Source organism: Pygocentrus nattereri, chromosome 22 (assembly GCF_015220715.1).
Source record: "Pygocentrus nattereri isolate fPygNat1 chromosome 22, fPygNat1.pri, whole genome shotgun sequence".
NCBI classification, from domain to species: Eukaryota; Metazoa; Chordata; class Actinopteri; order Characiformes; family Serrasalmidae; genus Pygocentrus; species Pygocentrus nattereri.
This window is the reverse complement of record NC_051232.1, coordinates 13,765,389-13,786,271: the sequence shown is the minus strand read 5'-3', so window position 1 is coordinate 13,786,271 and position 20,883 is coordinate 13,765,389. Positions and strand designations below refer to the sequence as shown.

Here is a 20,883-nt window from a genome sequence, read left to right as displayed (position 1 = left end):
ATGTTTTTTTTTTTTTTAGCTCCACCCGTATTTGGGCAAGCCTCTTCTCCGCTGTGATTGGCTAACAGATACTACCCATACGCCTTTCCCCTTGGGCGAAGTGCTTGTGAGCATACGAGAGCATGAACTACTAGCCAATCCAAGCACTCAAGTGCCTAACCGCTGACCAATCGGAGCGCAGGAAGGGCGGGTGTTCCTGAAAACGGGCGGAAAACGAAATAGAATAATAAGGCGTCGTGAACGCGCACCGAGCAGGACGCGCCAGCATGGCGACCCAAAGGGACTTGAGTCAAATCGGCCACTGCCACAGAAAAACGTGGATTAATATATTTCTGGGGATCCTACAACTATTCCTGCCTTTCATACAGCGCGGAGGAGCCCAGTTTCAAGGTCCGCGGGAGTCTTATTTTTCACTGAAAAGCGAGAAATGTTGACAAAATGTCGGAGGGAACTGACTAACCTTACAGCAGCTTCAGCTACAGCTACGGAGAAGGAGAGAGAGGGAGGGGGAACGTTCTGTATCTCTCTTCAAAGCTAATTTTTACAATCATACTGGCAATAAAACGCCTCTAAAAGCCGTCCCGATATGGATTAAGTGTTTATATCGTCGTGTAGACGTGGTTTTTACCCCCCCGATGAACACGGATGGGCTTTTTGTTATAAAACAAACCGTTTTGCTCCGTTTCCTGTCAGTCAGTCGGCAACAAAGCTGTTCTGCAGTAGAGGGAAACTTCACTGGCCTCTAGTGCCCCGCGTGAACAGGCTTTAAGCTGTTGTTCTGAATCAAATGTTGAGTTAGATGAGGTGTTTGAAATTGTGTCGCGCCTCTGAATGTTGAGTTTGTGTATTCTGACTGGAGGCACACGAGTAATGTTGTTGTAGCTTTGCCTTTGTGCTACGGGCGCTATCATTTGTGCAGACCTGCAAACACACATGCACTCACTCTATCTCAGTCAGGCCTGAGCTCACATGGCGTTTCTCTTTCTCCTTTTTCCCTCTGTCTCTTTCTGTTTCTCCTCACCGAAACCAGCTCTGACCGAAATGTCCAGCGTGGTCGAAGTGTGGCAGGCAGAAGAGGCGGATTTCTTAGCGCCATCGCAGGTAAGCTGCATGCATCAGTCCAGTAAACAGAAAACAGGTTGATTACGCACATTAGGTCCATTTAACTGACTCACACGGGCAGTTTTAACACTGAGGGCAAAGTCAGAGGTCAGATGGATCGTATGTATCAAACGCATTGAACTCGGAGAAAGAAAGAAAGACTATTGGTGATGAGGTAATTTCTGCATAAAGGCAGCATGGCTTTACTAAAAGGGGGTGGGGGTGGCGTTGGAGGACGTGGGGAGGCGGGAAGAAACACACTTATGGACTTATGAATGGACACCAGTGGTCAGCAGGCAATGACCAGAGTTACAGCGGTACAGGTCAGCGGAGTTATAAACAATACACCAACCTAAAGTGCCTCGTGTAAAACTGTACATTTGCGTTTATAATAGTCTACTGTATTACCTGATCTGACTGTACAGAAGGCAGTTCAGTGTGCTGTGGGTGTGGTTGAGGTATTAAAGATATTGGCATATGAGGTTGACCGTGCCAGTAGCTTTTGCTCTGCTAGAAGTGGAAATGGAGGCTTTTCTGCAAATAGTTTAAAAACACTTCCTCTTTGTTCAGAGGCTCAGAAATGAGTGTGAAGAGGGCAGGCGCTTTAAAGTCTGCTACTCTGCTATATATAGCAGAGTAGCATATATATATGTATGTATGTGTGTGTGTGTGTGTGTGTGTGTGTATATATATGTATGTATGTGTATGTATATATGTATGTATATGTATATATATATATATATATATATATATATATATATATATATATATATATATATATATATATATATGCATGCATTTATTTTCTGTGACATCACAAAAACAGTGAATTCAGAATGGGCTTAGTTTTCATATTCAGACTGGGTGATTTTTTTCTGTTCCTGTATAAAACTACGATTCTGGAAATACAAGGTTTTCTCATAAAAATAATGCTACATGTGTATTTGACTGAACCTCAGTTACAGAAATGAAAAGCACTGATGAGAGTCTTCCAGAGGATCTCATTGTTGTTTAATAAAAATGTAAATTCTGGTTATGGGCAGTCGTTGCGGATGACTGCTTAGTCCATTAATGAACTGTTGTTGGTTAGACGCTAATTAAGAGTTTCCTGAATGTGTAGGATTGTAATGAAAGTGTATTAGTGTGTTGACAGAAGGTGGCGATTCAGTTACCAGAGTTCTGGAATGTTAGAAAAGGTTCTAATCCATGATGATAATGTTACAAGGTTGCATATATAATTTTCTTTATATATTTATTAAGATATATATTATTAAGTATATGTTATTAAGTATGTAATAACAATGATATTAAAGTATATGCTCAGTTTTCAAACATAAAAATCCACTCCAGCTCGTTTTGTAGTTGTTGTCTAAAGTTCCTCCAGTTATATTTGTGTATTCAGTGTGTTTTTAACTGAATCAAATAAGCGAATTGAGTCAAGGTGAAACAACACATGGAGTCATTTCCTAAACATTCACAATCAAGTTCTTGTGAGGTCACAGATTTACACCCATAGTGTGTCGGTTAGTTGTCTCCAAACTGACTTGCGGAAACTGAAATTATCAGCCAGTATAATTTAATGTGGTCAAAAATAAAACGGTGAAGAGGCCTGTTAGTGTTATTCGGCTTCTGAACTGCAGAAATCAAGCATTTAATAAAAATTCTATCCTTTTGTTTTATGTATCATAATTTGTCAGTTGATATTTCTTATCCTTCATATATTTAGTCTTTCTCTTATTGCTTATACTGAAGCGTAACTGTAGTAAAAGAACATCAGATTTCTTTATTACTGCTGTTGAACTTTACCACCTGTCTGTAAAGCACTTTGAGCTGCTGCGTACGTGAAAAATTAACTATTATCATTACATTTTATCAGATTCCAGTAGTTTTAGTTAAACAGTGCTGACATCTGTTAGTTATAAAATATGATTACGCTGTTTCTCAGTTGTCACATTGTATAGGTAGACAGTATCTGCGCATTAATTGCCTCATACCCTGGTTTGGTGTGGAATGCTATGTTTTAGAGAAGTGTTTGCAGTGGTGGTGATAGGAACCAGACTTCCACCTTTAAGAGCTCCCTCAAAGAAAGTTAGTACGTGAAAATGCTTATGAATTCACTTCCTGATGTCTAGGACACTGTTTTTTTTTTTGTTTTGTTTTTTTTTTCTCCCCCATTTGATTTTGGACTTGAACAGTTTTTTAAAATCTGTTCATGGTGGAGGGGTACATGCAGGGTGCCGTGAGGCAAAGTAGTCCCCAAAGAAAATGCACATTTTAAAGATTCATCACCATTTAACCATCATCAGCATTACAATTAATATTTCTGACATCTGTAGGTTCACTGGTGGTTTTGGATATTAAATAAAATGGCTATGTTTGTATTGTATACAATTGGAAAGACATCTGAGTCTCGTCAATGAACCATTTCATACCAAACCACTCCGAATGACTTTATTTACATCTCAGCAATGCAGAAAAATAAGAATTATAGCCTTGATATTGCAGAATATAGTGCTCAGAAACTGTTGTACATATAAGCAAAGGAGAGTGAAAACGTCTTGGAGAGAGCCTGCGATAGGCCAGCTGCTGTTTTGGTTGTGGAAATGTGAGAAGGCTAATGCTACTTGTGTCCTGAGCACGGTGAGCTAACGGTGGGCTTCATGTTGCTGAGAGTTTTTCATGTCTGTCTCCAGTATATGTTGCATAATGAGTGTAGCATCTTAGGAACTGACCAGGGAGATGAAGAATGCTAAAATGTTGTTGTCATTATTCACTGCAGCACTCAGGATATGAGGGTTAGCGATGCTGCTAATGTTGGGCATTCTGGCATAATGACAAGGCGCAGATATTTCCAATTGCTGTCTCTGAATAAGACGGCACGTAAACAGGTGGAGAAGAATTGTTCCACTCATTTGTACCAGTTTAACGAACGTACTGTTTTTGTGGTCTGCTGTTTATAAAGCAGTGGGGGCCGTGAGCTAGCTGTTAGTGTTGGATTAGCTGTTTTGTGGCTTGAGGGCGACCACAAAGAAGCACAATGGAAATTTCCATTGATAATTTTATTCTTTTGTTTGTTTTTTCTTCATTTGATGAGACTTTTGTATTTTGAGAAGAAGTTCACTGAAGAATTCTTCATCTGTTGTTCGTTATGTTACGCATTCAAATAAATGTATTTGTTATGTACAGGTTATGATAAAAGTTGAGGTGCCGCATTTAAAATGCATGTTTTTTTGACCACCAATAAGATATAACGTCCTCTACAGAGAATGCACTGCATTTTTATTTATTCTTTTTGTTTTATTTTTATTTGTGTTGTCTAGAATTTTTTAAACAAAAACACTGAATACAGTGGAGTGTAAGGAGCAGAGAATACAGTGGAGTGTAAGGAGCAGAGAATGCAGTGGAGTGTAAGGAGCAGAGGATACAGTGGAGTGTAAGGAGCAGAGAATACAGTGGAGTGTAAGGAGCAGAGAATGCAGTGGAGTGTAAGGAGCAGAGGATACAGTGGAGTGTAAGGAGCAGAGAATACAGTGGAGTGTAAGGAGCAGAGAATACAGTGGAGTGTAAGGAGCAGAGAATACAGTGGAGTGTAAGGAGCAGAGGATACTGTGGAGTGTAAGGAGCAGAGGATACTGTGGAGTGTAAGGAGCAGAGGATACAGTGGAGTGTAAGGAGCAGAGAATACAGTGGAGTGTAAGGAGCAGAGGATACTGTGGAGTGTAAGGAGCAGAGGATACTGTGGAGTGTAAGGAGCAGAGGATACAGTGGAGTGTAAGGAGCAGAGAATACAGTGGAGTGTAAGGAGCAGAGGATACAGTGGAGTGTAAGGAGCAGAGGATACAGTGGAGTGTAAGGAGCAGAGGATACAGTGGAGTGTAAGGAGCAGAGGATACTGTGGAGTGTAAGGAGCAGAGGATACAGTGGAGTGTAAGGAGCAGAGAATACAGTGGAGTGTAAGGAGCAGAGAATACAGTGGAGTGTAAGGAGCAGAGGATACAGTGGAGTGTAAGGAGCAGAGGATACAGTGAAATGGAGGAACTGCTTGCATAGCAGTGGAACATAGCTGTCAGAACAAAACCTTGTGTTTCCATTTTTTGTTGTTTTTCAATTTTTGACATAATTTAGCTGCTGTTCTTTACATTGTGTGTAAATTTCATGATGAATGGGTTAACAGAAATAGCAAAAAGTAGGTTTTTCCTTCTCCTGTAAAGTTCTCATTTTGGAGATGGGAGATTTTTTTTCCGACAACAGCGATAGGCAACAAAATAATATGGTAATTTTGTGAATGTAATAAACACTGCTGCATATTGTGATTTGAGTACACCTTGCAGTAAGTATATTAATACCTATTGATGGATCAATTATCTGGCAGATAAAGATTGCCCTGCATTGGTTAAACCAGTGCTGGGTGAAACTCATAACATCTATCACAATATTTCTCAAATATGTCACAATTATTAGATTATGAAGTTGTTAATAAAGATAGGGATTGATTTAGCATTCATTAAGTTGTTAAATTAGCTTTAAAGTTCATGCTAAAATAAAGTTTTATAGTCCTGACCGGACTTAATCTGGTTGGACTGTGGTGTTCTCTTTTCTGTCCTTTTTCTTTAAAAAATAAACCAAATTGAGCTTTTGATACAGTACTGTGATGCTTTCCAGACACAAACCACAGTTACAGAAATTAAACCTGTTTTTTTGATACATTTCAAACTGTTCTTTAAAGTCTGAGTCTGAGCTGTTAAAAATAAAGGTTCTTGGCTTGGATATATGGTTTTAAAAGGTCTCTTAATTGGTATTTTTCCAAAGGATTTCAAATATAGTGAGATTTCAGTTGAATTCATGTAATGTAAGCAGAATATTGTAGTGAAGGATGAAGGGAAAAAAAGGATTGAGGTTGACAGATGCAGTACTGTACTACAGTTTTACATAACATTACATAGATGTTTCTGAAGGTTGGTTTTAGGCCAGAGTGCCCTTTCTGTTGATGAATTAGGCTCAACGTGATCAGGAACAGCAACGTACAAAGTATATATATAAAAAAAAAAGAGTCCATTTTGGTCTGAGGTTACCTCAGCTCTTAACCTGACCTCAGTACAAAACCTCACCTAATCCTATACCTTATACTCATCGTTGATCAGCCAAGTTTCACCATATAATATAACCTATAAGGTCCTATCCAAATATAGTGGAGTCTGGTGTTATTGCTTTTCTGATCAGATGTTGGTTGGAGTGATTTGAGAGGAGTTTAAAGCATAAACTGGAGCTTCAGATGCACTCGGAGTTGCTCTGTCTCATGGTATTTGTCATCAGCGTGGTGTGTTAATGAAGTGGTGATGTATGAAACAGTAGCTAGTTTGGTGCGTTATGTGATGGACAGTCAGGAGGAGGATGTGATAGGACAGGAGCTGTGTGAAGCACTCGGTGTCAGATTTCAGTCTGCAGTTCCCAGTTCCCTTTGCTTCTTACAGCGTATATATTAGGGGTATACAGTCAGTCAGCCACAATCACATTTATTGTCATGGTTATCACTTTGTGTTGCTATTTTATAGTGTAAATAGTCCTGGGCACTGTTATCAATCTTAAATAAAACAATATATCCCAAATAACGTCACATGGTATTTAAATTAGCAACATTAAAGTTAATGAACCCTTTACGTTAGCAATAATTTTGTGAATGCTGTGTAATAATAATGATGCAGTATATTGCAATTTGAGTACACCTTGCAGTGTATTAAAACACAGTCAATCTGTTAGCTGACATTTATAAAAATTGGCCTGCATTGTTTAACCAGTGCTGGGCCAAACTCCTCAGTTTATCTCAATATTTTCCTAATATGTCACATCCTCAATTGATTTAGCATTCGTAAAGTTAGTAAGTCAGCTTCAGTGATTTGGTCACTTAGCATTAATGAAGTAAATAAGATGGCATATCAAAGTAAATGAGCTCATGTTTCCTGAATGATGCTACACAATGCTAAAAGAAAGTTTTTATAGTCCTGACAGGGTTTGCTCTGATTGACTGTTATGTTCTTGTTTCATTTTCCTTTAAAAATACCCTGAATGGAATTTAATACAGTACTGTGACATTTACCAGACACAAACCACATTTACTGAAATGAAACCTGTTTTTTGTACATTTACACGGTTTTAGTCTAACTCTGAGCTGTTAGAAAATAAAGGTTCTTGGCTTGGATACATGGTTCTAAAAGGTCTTTTAAATGGTATAGAAACTTTACATAAGGTTCTTTTAAGTTCAAAGACATCTTTCATACTTGCATATCATTGACCATAGAACGTTTACCAAAGAACAGTCCATTGAAAGGGTTTTATGGGAACCAAAAGTGGCTCGTCTCTGACATCACTCCAAAGAACTCTTTTTGGCACTTTTATTTTAAGAGTGCCAAAAATATCAGCTGTCTGGAAATATTTGCGTAGTTAGAATGTCTGAAGAGTGTTTGTTTTGAGTCCAAAGTCGTGTGAGCTTGGAGTAGAGAGCAAGTAAAGTATGTTTATTGTTTAAAAAAAAAAGGATAAGAAAAGTAAACTGTGTCCAACTGGACTTGGACTTCTGTTTACAAGTACAATTCCGTGTCAAAGGTATATCACTGAGTGTGTTTGGGATTACTTTGATTGTGAGAAGCAGAAAAAGGGCAAATAACTTCTATGACTGGAAAAAATCCCATTCAGAAACTGAAAGAGTCTCTTGAAAAGGGAAAAAGCTAAAAAGTGGACGCACTAAATACTGAAATCATTGAGGCTTTTGTGTAATGTGTTTGTTAAACATTTATTTTTGTCTGCATTTTTCCAAATAGGGGTCTCTGACTTTTGCACAGTACTGTATTAATACAAGATGAGATTTGAGAAAGTGATGATTCAGATTTTCAACATTGCAAGATGTTTTTATGTTCAACAAAGGGAAAAGTTTCTGGGTTTTGCGGTTATCTCTGCACCTGTGGTCTTGAGGCAGGTTGGCTTTATCAGATTGACTGATTGTCTGTGGGCAGGGCTGTAAATAGCCACTGATTAAATTGTAGTCCGTACAGGTGTCAGGGTTGATTGAGCAGTCTTGCTGTTTTGCTCTCAGCAGTTCGAGCCTGACTGCAGCGCTGCTGTGGCTTTACTGTATGCTGATAAGCTCTGTAATTCATACGGGCAGAGTCGTACCATGTAGTTTGTGATATATGTTCAGTAAAAGCTCACCTGGTCTGGCAGCCACAAACCTGTGTCCTGTGCACAGGCACCTGACATTGGCTGTGCAGTTTGTTATGCGCTTTATATGGAGTCACTGTATGACTGGACTGCTGTTTTGTTCCTATGGAAACCCAGTTCAGTGCCATGGAGATCACCATGGAGTTATTGTTGTTTATTATGGTTACTGTGTAGGCAAATGGCAAATCTGTCCTTGGTGCGCTATTTATATTTTATTAAAGTCTCAACAGATAAATATAATACCATTTTTCAATGTGTGTTGTGTTTACTCTTTGCCTTTACTAGAGCCTCCATATATATATATATATATATATATATATATATATATATATATATATATATATATATATATATATATATATATATATATATCTCGCTGCTGTCGGAAGAAAACCTCGTATCTCCATTTTTGTTGTTTTTCAGTTTTTGACATCATTTGGTAAAGTCTGTTGCTCTTTACGTTGTCTGTAAATTTCATGATGAATGATGAATGGACTGAAAGAAATGGCCCAAAATAGCTTGAAAATAATTCTGGTTCCATTGACTTACAGTTAAAGTAAAGTAGGGTTTTTTCTTCTCCTGTAAAGGTAGCATTTTGGAGATACAAGATTTTCTTCCGACAACAGCAAACACACACACACACACTGTTTCAAAATATACTATACGCTCCTTAGTCCATACAGTCCATATATGAAGACAAAATAGCAAATGCAACTGCTGTTCTTCGACTTCGACCTTTAGCAGTTTAGTGTCACCTTTTCATAATGAAGTTATGAGTGTTTTGTCCCAAGTCACTCACAGTGGTTTAATGTGAAATGGTTCATTGTAGAAACTCATTTCTTCACTGTGGTCATGGTGGGAATAAAAGGTTGCAATGTCTCCAACAAAAATACAGCCATTTTATTTACCATCTCGAACCACCTATGAGCCTACATGTGTCTCAAGCAGTGGGCAGCCTATTTGAAGGCATTTCATATAATACCTTTCTGTGAGAGAGCTTTTAGAGGTGGTTGTCTGGACGGTCACATCACCACCACTGCGAAGAATTATGACTCAATACATTTCTGTGAAACAAAGCGCTTCACACCAAACCACTCTAAATGATTGTCTACATCTTAATTGGTAAACTGGGCAGAAATTTAGAAAAATGTGTGTAATTATTGTTTAAAGGCTGGCTATGCAGTTGTAAGGTGTAAAGACAGTAAAAATAAACTTGGTTGTATTTGGTGTGTAAACCCCACAAATTTTATAAGTGGGCCTCAAGGGAAGTAATAAAATACCAGAAAAGTGTAGAAAAGGGGATCTTTAAAGAAGGAGAATTTATGGAATAGTACCTGAGCTGTGATGACTATTTGCAACTACTATAGAACATTTATTGGTTTTAATGAAGGTCAGTTAAACCCAGGCTTTGTAATTTTAGCATTGTGAGTTAAGGCAGGTGAACGCAGGCAATGTAGGATATCCACAGATGTGTACATAAGGTTTTGAGCCGACTATAGTTCTCTAATTATATGCTTGAAGTGTTTACTCTCATTTTTTTTGTATTGATATGTTTTATTACGAGAGTCCATGAGGCAGATGTGGAGATGTGGTTGTGTTTGAAAAGCTTACGTGTGCCATCTGTCCCTTTGCTCCTGTTTTTCCATCCATACGACTGTAGATAATGACTCTGTGTCCTCTAAATATCTTAAATTGACATGAATAAAATTTGCACTAAATGTAGACCTGTGGAAATTTACGGTAGAAAATAATCAATTAACTGTAGCTATATTGATAATGTGCATCAGCGACTGATGTATTTGCTAGTAAATTGGAGTTACAGCTGATTGTTTAGTGAGCTGTTCGTTCATTTATTTATTTTATTATTTATTTATTTCCCCCCGGGAAGATGCCAAAGCCCCACCCTCTTAGGTTTTATTTATTTATTTATTTATAATTGGCCCATGCTTCCAAGCTTCACTAATTTCCCAGGGTGACTTACTAAGGTTAATTGTGTGCGAAGAGAAATTAGAGGAAAAATCCACCAATTTTTCTGTGTTATGCAGTGATTTAGATCAGTGCATCCTTAGCAGGAAGAGATCTCACATTGAAATTGTGCTTTGCATACCTGGGATATGTAAAAATACCTGTGTTGTTTTTTTTTTTCCCCCAACTCTGTAGGCCGTAGAGGAGCAGAGCACTGAGAGTCTTCCCCAGGAGGACAGGTGAGATCAGACATCCCCAGAACACTACACATACGCCACACTTGCAGCAGATTACATCACACCATGCTTACCTGGTGGAGCATAGCACTAAAACTAAAACTACACTCATAGGGTCACTTCATCTGCCTACTGTTCTCCAAAGACTCTTTGTGCAAAGTCTTCATCAACCAAGATATCCTGAGCAGGGCTGTATGACATGGATAAAGTACAGTATTGTGATTATACTGATACCTTTTGTGATTGTGTAATGTTCAGGGTTTGTACAGTCATGAAAATCCTGGAGAAGTCATGGAGTATAGAAATTAGAATTTCCATGCCTGGAAAAGTTATGGAAAGTATTAAGCGCATAAAAAAATGATTTCCCCCCACCGTGCGGCTCGTTATCTTAACACATATGAGTCACTGAGAGCTGAGACTAACGTAACTGCATGTGGATTAGCTTTGCTAATGTGTTGTTAATATGAATCACGGCTAGCTGGTGTGACATTCAGCATGTGTGTGTTGTGGAAGATGTTGTCACTTAAACACTGAAGAAAACGAATTAAGAAGTCTAATGTAAGAGAAAAACACATCGCTGCTGCTTCTCACTTCAACACTGTAAGCTAAGATTATTGCTCACGTGCCAGTGTGTGTGCCAGAGATGACGCAGTTGTGGCGCCGCCAATCAGATTTTTGGAATTTAATGCTCACAGTACCTGCAAAGCTCCATTTAAACTGAATGAGCTTTGAGACGCTGACAAAACTGCAGCGATGGGAGCGGTACTGTATTCATTTCATGTTCACACGCTGTCTGTGGAGCCTTGTGCGATGCTCTGCTGCGAACTTGAGGCTTCACGGTGCTCATATGCTGCAGATACATTAAGAAATGGCGAGTCATCACAGAATTGGACGGGACTAAAATCCCTGAGAAACTTCGGCCACCTAATAAATACATCACCTTCCCACACCATGTAAAACTGATCCTTCAGAACTCCAGTTAGATAACTCATTTCCCTGGCTAAACAAATGTCTTTGTTATTCTTAACTTGTTTGATTTTGAGCTAAAAGGAATGAAATTGAGAACGTTGCATTCCACCTAATCATGATTTGCTTACAGACACAATGTGTCTGTGTTATGTGCTTTGAAAATACGCTAAACCGTTCTTTGCAAACGAAACTGATAGATTTGTTTGCACGTAAGAGTATGGAATGACCGAGGAGTCAGAACAAAAATATCTCGACAGATCTGTTCTCTAATAATTAGTGTTGACATCCATACATGGGTCCAATTTCAGTTTCACTTAGTCATTCCATTAAACTGCATTTCGACTTACTAGCTAATAATATTTAAATATTGAGTAATATTTAGACAGTGTGGGTCTTTTTTCACTAATAACATTTGTCTATATGTTAAATAATTGATTGGCAATAAAATTTAAGGTCATGGTATTTTCCAACATATTACAGTATCATGCTATCAGGTGATATTGAAGTTTAACATTAAGTAAGTTTCTTATTTTTGTGGAATTTAAGCAAAGGAGTTGAATATAAGCTACCAAGAAGGGCACACATTTCAGTGGTCCTTATCTATCAAATATATCACTAAAAATAGCACTAAAACAGAAAAGGTTCGTCAGTGTCATGGGACACTGGTATAGATGATACATCACCCAGGACTATGCTAAATGTTTGGCTTGGAAATTTGATTTTGCACCATGAAATATTTATGGAATTCCACTTTTTAAAAAGTATACAAATCCTAAATGTGGAATGGTTAAACATCAGCCTTGTGTTGGATGATACTATTAATTTAATTATTTCCCATGTTTATCATACTGTCTACGTTTGAAAGAAATTAATAAGCCCATTAATTGAGCAACAAAAACTTGAATGAGCAGTAATAAGTCAGCATTAATAGTTAATGGCTCTATTACTTAGCAGAGTTGAAAAGTTAGGATTAACAAAGTTATAATATAGATAATAAGCTAGAATATTTAATGTTAAGATAAATAAAATGCAATGACATCATATTTAAGTAAATAAGCATATGTAAGTATGATGATGACACAGTTAATTTAGTGTTAATACGATTAAGAATTTGGCATTAATACATGTTAGCAGAAACTAATAAATTAGCATTGATAAAAAGAATGTTATAATTAATGAAATTAATAAATTAGAACTTATAATGTTCCCATTATTAAAATAAATGGTTCAGCATTGATGACGCTAATGTTATCTTTAGCATGGTTCATAATTTAGCATTAATAAATTAACAATTTGTCATTTTTGTTTGCAGCTAATTGATGATATTGATGTGTTTGTACTGAGATGGTCTTCAGTGCTTTATTGGTCTGGAGCAGGAGGCCGTGCTAGAACCGGAGAGGTGAAAAGAATGTGAGAACAGATGAGTGTAGTGGAACTCAGCAGTGAAAAAAAAAACATTTAATACCAAGTTTGGCTGAAAAAATGTTTTACAGGTGTGCTGTGTTCTCTCAGAGGAACAAGAGAGTGAGAGAAAAACGAGAGGAGAGGAAGAGAGAGACAGAAAAGAAAGGAGGAGGAGATGGAAAGAGGAAAGGAAGAGAGAGCGGGACAGTGAGAGGCTGAGAGAGAAAAGGGAGCAATAGAGCAAAAAAAATGAGAGCATGAGAGAAGGAAAAATCGGAAAAAAGCAGAAAGAGGGGAAAGGGATTGAAGAAATAGAGGGGAGAGGAGAAAATGAAAGAACAGATCGGAGAGTGAGAGGAAGAAAAGAGCGATTCAGAGAGAAGGAAGAGAAACAGAAAAAGAGAAAGGAGACTAAGGAGGAGTTTCTAGAGAGAAATGGAGAAAAGAGAAGAGAGAGTGAGTAGGTGTTGGTAAGAGAGAGAGACGGATTGAGTGGACGAGTTGGGTCTGAGTGGGTCTGTCCACAGTTTGCTGTGGTGCTTCTCAGCTCACACGTCTTCGGTTGTGTACTTGATTCTAATGTGTACATCATTTCTGCATGAACTTAATATCTTACATCAACACGGTTACTGCAAAAAATAAATGAACTAAAAGACAAAACAGTTTTAGTGTTTTGTTATTGGACCATTATTAGAAATCGGCAACATGATGGTAGGTGTGTTCAGTATTTCTAGAACATTGAACAAATGCTTGGATCATAAAGTAGTTAAGCAGAGGGGTATAACAGTAATAAGTTAAATTATACAAATATAAATGTTATAAATATTGTGATTGTAATGCCAGATTTCTGCTGTGTGTGTGTATGTATATATATTTTTATATGCATACATATATTTTTGTATGCATATATATTTGTGTGTGTGTGTGTGTATACATATAAATATATATATATATATATATATATATATATATATATATATATATATATATATATATGTGTGTGTGTATGTAATACAGCAAACATCTGGCATCACAAGACATCACATTTTAGGGTAGTGTAGCACGTGATGGAGAAACATTTCTGCTGTGTAGTTTAGTTCTCTTTCTTTGTCTCTTTTTCTCTCTAGTTAGTAGAAAGCTGTCACAGCTGCTGCTGGGTAACGTCAGCTAATGGAACCATGAGCACTGTGTGGACTTTCTCTCTGATATGCTCTGGCTCTACCTCACCTCAAATGGGCACACCGTACTGTATATTTCGATACAGGGTTTTCCGTCTACCTCTTCTGTGCGCATTTTGAAGATGTCATTGTAAAAACCTGAATGGAAAAGCCAGAAATTGTAAAAAAAAAAAAAAAAAAAATTCATAAAACTTTTTGCATTTTGTCCATTGATAAAAGAGGGAAAAAATATGATGGAAGCACTTTTTTTGAACAAACGACGAGGGACTGACGTTTGCAGGATTCATTTAGAATTCTAAACCATTCCCAAATGAAATTCTGAAATGCCTCTTGAGAAACTTGTATGTATTTCTTTATTCTAAATCCAATAAATGAATAAAAGTCCAATTTTAAACGAAGAAAATAAATGCAACTTTTACACAGAAGAAATGAAATATTAATAATTTTCTAAATGTATTAAATTAATACGAATCAACTTCCAAAAGGAAAATATAAATAATAAATATAAATATGGGCGTCTAAATAGAATAAATATGAGTATCTAAATCTAGTACATGAATGTAAATAAATCTCTAAATGGAATAAATCAGTGTCAATAAACATCTAAATATAGCACATCAATATGAATCATTTACTAAGTGAACAAACCTTTAAATGTATTAAGTATGAAGTAACTTCTAAATGAGAAATCTATATGAATTAAACAAGCGAGTGAATCGGAGCGAATGAACATTATAACAGTAATAAAGCAGAAATTCATAAACATGAATTCAAATGGAAGCTTGTACTCCACCAGTTAGCATCATGCTATCTGCATGTTTGTACTTTGCTAAGGACATAATGTAAAAGCTACCATGACTTGTAACTGCATGAGTTACATTAACTCCAGGCTGTCGAGCTCAAAAACAAAGGCTGTTGCATTACTGCTCCTTTTTTTTTTAGCATTATTCATACCTAAAGTAGCTTAGATGGTAGCACAGCACTGTCAGTGTAGCTAATGCTATTTGTATAAAGAGCTGCGTGCTGCAGCCTCTTATGAAAAACGTGTCTCTCTTTCTTGTCTGTTCCTCTCACACTTTTGTGTTAAGTCATTTGTGGACGTGCTAACTAAAAGCCCCTCAGTGTTGTAACATGAAGGACCCACCCACCCCCACTGTGCAGCCATGCATACATGCACTAACCGTTATCTAGCTCACAGAAACCAGCAGAATCGTTACTTTCACTTTAGTTGTACTTTCCCCACATCCCCTCCCCTGTCTGTCTCGCTCTCTTCAGCTCTCAGACCCTTCTGCTATCTCTCAGCAGCAGATGGTCTACTTACTGCGGTTAGCACTTTAGCAGTACTGGCTGCTAAACACTGATCAGCAGCACACACATCAGTGACCAGCACAATGACACAGTAACCCTAGTTTAACGCTCATGCTTGTAAGACTATATATGCTTACATAGTGTATGAACTTTGAAATTTAAAAATTCTCTCTGACTGTTCACATACACTCAGATAAGTGGCACTGGCCATGTCATTTGGTCACATTTTTAAGTCAAGGTGCATTTAATTTACTCATCAGAATCTTTTGTAAGCGGTCATTAAAGCAAAACAGGGACTGTGCCATATTAAAAGACTTTGAAAATAATGTTCATTCAGATTGTTAGGCTGATGATGTAATTTGATTAATGTAATTTGATTAGTGCATTGTATACACAGACACACACACACACACATACTCAGTCTCCGTGGACAAATGTACACAAAGAATGAGCCCATAATGCCTATATGTTCATTAGCCTCTACAAGGATTGTTCTTAATGAAAACAAGAAATTTTAGTAGAAATCCAGTAAAAGATTGCAGACAGGTTTCCTGTGAAAGCTTTCATTGTTGGCTTGGAAGCCCTGTAGACTTCATATTGGGTCTGTGGTTGAGATTGGTTAGTGCTTGGCTGAGTAACACCACACCGCTGCTTACTATTTCTCTTACAGTTCAAACGGAATAAACTGCAAAGTTATGTCACATTCTTGTACATAGTTTTGGTTTCAGAAGTGGTTGTTTTATGAATTTGTGCATATGTTAATGGAAACATAAGTTAGCTAGCTAACTTTACTGTATGAGCTGATTTTTCCTCTGTCTGGAAAAAGCTCATAACAACGTTAGATATGACACATTCATGTCAGCTAGCTAACATTAACTCACTAAATAACTATTGCATAGCTAGAAAAGTGTAACAATATTGATGTTCACGCTAAAAGAACCTATTATCTCAAACGACTCAAGTAAAATTTACTGGATGAGTCACAGTGATGGCATTCAGCCAGCAGTAGTGCATGGTTCTGCTGCACTGCTGTTCTGCTGATGTGCACTATTAATGAATTTCACTTAGAAACTCTAGATCAGTTTGAAAGAGTTAGACGAAAAATATAACACTGTGTGTGTACACGTGTGTGTGTGTGTGTGTACACGTGTGTGTGTGTGTATGTACACGTGCGTGTGTGTGTATGTACACGTGCGTGTGTGTGTATACACGTGTGTGTACGTGTGTGTGTGTGTGTGTGTATGTGTGTACGTGTGTGTGTGTATGTATGTACATGTGTGTGTATACGTGTTTGTGTGTGTGTACGTGTGTACACGTGTGTGTGTGTGTGTGTATGTACACGTGTGTGTATGTACATGTGCGCGCGCGCGTGTGTGTGTGTGTGTACACGTGCGTGTGTGTGTGTGTGTGTGTGTACACGTGTGTGTATGTATGTACATGTGTGTGTATGCATGTTTGTGTTTATACAGAGACATATGCACCCAAGATACAGTCCAGTGCATATATGCCTCTCTGTAGGTAAACAGACCTGTGAAATTAAATTGGAAGTTGCATGTTTAGTTTAGTACACGAGAAATTTCAGCAACTCTGCCCCCCTTATCTCTCTTTCGCTGAAGCCCACCGGTGGGCTCTATAAACACAGCAGATTGTTCAGACTGTAATGTTTGCCCAGCGTGAGCAGCGCTCTGGGAATGGACTTGAGGAATTCAGACGTCACAGCACTGAGGCCAAATAAACCACCACTCTTGGACATACACTGCTTTTAATAGACTTTTAAAAGCAACATTTGGCCAAAAATCAATTTTACAGTTCACCCTTACCCAAATGAATTTAATCAGCCAAGACATGTTGTTTGTGTGCTCTGTAGTTTGCTGTTTTAGCCATAGAGCTATGAGGCTAATGTAGCCAACAAGTAGCGGAAGCTTATATCTCACCAGTTAGCATGACTAAATTGTCACATACCCTCCTCAAATAATGTTGGATGATCTCTGATAGACATTGTATGACATTATTCTCTATAAGCAAAGACTAAAGTACATTAGCATAGCTGAAACAGTAGCAGCCTGTTTATGTATGTGTATAGATAAGTGTCGTACAGTGTCAGAAACCGCTTAAGACTATTAGAGATTACTGAACTACTTAACACAGTTTGCATTAAATGTGTGAGGATTCGTCATGCGGTTAGCACCATGCTAATCGCTAACTGGTGCTAATTCCGTCACTTGTAAGCTGTATTAAGTTCATAGCTCCAGTGCTAAAACTAATGAAGCCATCTTTAGACACCAAACATGTCTTGACTGATCAACTACATTTGGGATAAGTGGGATAAATTTTTTTTATTTTTTTTATTTTTTGCATCTTTTGCATCTTTAACCCACAGAAATGTACTGATCATGGAAGTAAATGTATCCCTCTCTCTGGACTGCACTCTCTGCCCTGAGCCCTACATTTTAAAACACACATTCTATTCAGTGCAGTGAGTCATCCTCTCTTCAGTGTTGCAGCGTTCTGAGGAAAACCACCAACTCCATTTATAACCATGTTGGATATTTTTACACCAGCTTGAAATCCATTATGCCATGTCTTCTGGGCATATTAGTGCATTAAGAGTTGAAGTGCAGCTTTAAACCTTTAGTTTCATGGTGATAAGCAGTATGAAGTATGTTTACATTGTAAAGATATGCATTTTTTTCAGTGTAGGGTAATGGATTCGTAGATACGATACTGGAATTTCCAACTTTGATACAATATTCAAAAAGTATACAATTTTTCAGTACCTCATTCATTGAACAAGACTGAATGCATGAAATGCAGTTATTTCAGTAGATTGTGCCCAAGCAATGGCTTTAAAAGGAGCTGAACTGAATTTGGCAAAAGCATTTTAATTTTGTTTACAATGAATCATATCAGTATTGAAAATGTATTATCAGCCTTTAAACTGGTGTTTAGATATGACCGATATTTGATGACATACTTTTTGCACCTCTGTTTACAAAGTATTTTAGAGTTAGATGTTGTGATGCTGGGTTGCTTAAATATCCATATTTAATTGATTTATTGCATTCGCAACCTTGCAGAAAAGCTGGAAGAATAGCTTGTAGCCCTCGTCAAGCTCACTCCTCTCTGAAAATGAAAACTGCTTTACAAAATGACTGATGTGTTTTGTGAAATGATTAGGTAAATATCTTCACGAGGACAAAAAACTGGAAGTGGGCATTCAAGCGAAGTTTGTTATTCAACTGTCCAAGTGAGTGCATGGCCAGATATCTAGTTAAATGTGGAGGAAGAAAAACACAGCCAAAAATGCACTGGAAACAATGTAGGGCTGTGGGCTTACCTTTTTAGGTGACCTCTCTGGTGTTCCACTAACATATAGCAGCATGCAGATGAACATGCCTTCATTTTCAAAAACAGCTGAGGTTTTAGGTTTCTGTGTTGAATGAATAACAGAAGCTGCCTCTTCAGATGAGCTGATGAGCTGACAGGGCTAGCTAGTGCCTTGTTGGATGCTGATTTTCTCCTCAGGGGACGACGTGCCAATAATATATTGTTCTGTTATATATTATATCTGGACTCAACTTCAACTAGAATAACTAGTCAGCTAATGCTAAAGTTGCTTTATCTCTGCCTTCTTATTCACAGCTTTGTCAACATGCACACATTCAGGAGAAACATTTATAAAAGAGAAGTTAAGCACAAATATGAGCAAAACCATCATATTCTACTCATTTGATCATCTGTATATTTTTGGTGTTCCCATCATGAAATGGGGTTCAAAACGAAATTAGCGACAGTGTTGATAATCCAAAAAAAAAAAATAAATAAAAGAAAGCCAATTAATCTTATCAGTTAATGGGCTTGATAACACTTGAATGTCTCCTTTGGATCACATGGTCATGTGAAATACAGATAGAGGAAAATGCAATACGTTCTGCATGACCCAAAAATATATTAAAAAAAATCATTTTGGACAAACAGTTTGTGTACATTATATTGAGTATAAGCATAATCACAATGCATTTGAGCATACATGATGCTACAGATGGTCATATCTCACTGAAAATGCAGTCTTTCCTGATCTCTATGGCATTTTGACCTGAAGGCTTGTGCTTAAATGCATTTTTCTAATTCCCCCAGCAAGTACTGATAAGCAACAGCGTTGTTGTGTATGCATTTGTTCTTCAGTCATGCTGTGAAGCTCTTTGAGAGAATGGCAAGAGTGCAAAACTGCATCAGAGCACAGGAGCTAAATAAATAATCCCAAAATAAAAAGTAGTTTAAATTGTTTAACCATGTTGGTCACTGTGTAATTAAATGTGTGTTCCTTTTTTAAAAAAAAGAATATCTTATTTTAAAATGTGGAAAATAGTCAAAGAAACTTCTGTCGGTGACACGTTGAGACGTATGACTGCTAGTATGTATGATATGAGGCAGGACCCCAGTCATTGTTTGAACTTTGACCCTGTTTGCTGCGTGTTGATGAGGGAAAGTGGGTGTGGCAGTGTATGTGGTGTCAACTGCCAGAACAGCTGTTACATAAGAGTGAACACGAGCTGTCATGAGCTGTTAGCCTGAGCTAATACAGAGAGGAAAAAGCCCAACTGTGCTAATCTGTTGCTGCTCACTGTAACCTCATACTGCCAGAAACGTGCCGGGAATCTGACCAGTCTTACAGATTTCACTACCGCTTGCCTCCTCTCATAGCCTAGAAACCTATTACTTCCTCTTAGCGTTTTTTTTGTTGCTTAGCTGATCATCTTTAGTATACTAAAACCCAGGGCACTGCAAAACTGCTGACAAAACCAGCTGCCATAGGTTTAGCTCATTTTATCATAGTATCATTTTTCTTTTTATGTGTGTGAAAATGAGAAAAATCTGGTATACATTGGGGTCCAGATTTTCTCATATGGTGTGGTCCAAGCCTGAGAGCACAAAAAATCTTTTTTTTTTTTTTTCCCCTTGAAATCTTGGAAAAAAAAAAAACAAGAAGTGTTCTGACAAGTCTGACCTGTAGTGTAGTTGTGTTTGAAAGGCTTTTGGCATTTGCATTGGCAAAACGTGGTAGGCTAGATTAATCACAGATATAAACAAATGATGTTCATGTAAAGGCTTGTGAAGGCACGGTGTTTACATTTACATTTACATTTATGGCATTTGGTTGATGCTCTTATCCAGAGCGACTTACAATTTGATCATTTTACATAGGTAGGCCAAGGCGGTGTTGGGAGTCTTGCCCAAGGCCTCTTATTGGTATAGTGTAGGGTGTTTGCCCCGGTGGGGATTGAACCCCAGTCTACACTTATCACAATTGTTGTTACCAAAGCAAAAAACATTAGCATAGCTATAGTATTTTATAAGCATCACATAACTATGTTTAATCTAGAATGGCCAAAAATATTTGTGCAATCAGTGTTAGCATAGTGCTAATTTATGGGGTGGGGATTTGTGAATTTGAACTACGTAACATTTAATCGCATCTTAGTCAATTTTATTAGCAGTTGTCAAATGTT

At 37.6% G+C, this 20,883-nt stretch overlaps 1 protein-coding gene across 3 annotated transcripts in view; it reads left to right on the top strand.

Moving 5' to 3' along the window:
• Positions 1–243: 243 nt before the first annotated feature.
• Positions 244–20,883, top strand: part of tmem131l (transmembrane 131 like) — a 69,214-nt gene continuing 48,574 nt past the window's right edge. For all 3 annotated transcript variants that reach the window (XM_017713538.2, XM_017713539.2, XM_037532877.1), the window contains exons 1-3: positions 244–390; positions 1,031–1,101; positions 10,474–10,517. In XM_017713538.2, the coding sequence (XP_017569027.2) occupies positions 267–390; positions 1,031–1,101; positions 10,474–10,517 (239 nt within the window). In that variant the 5' untranslated portion in view covers positions 244–266. The remainder of the gene's footprint in view (positions 391–1,030; positions 1,102–10,473; positions 10,518–20,883) is intronic.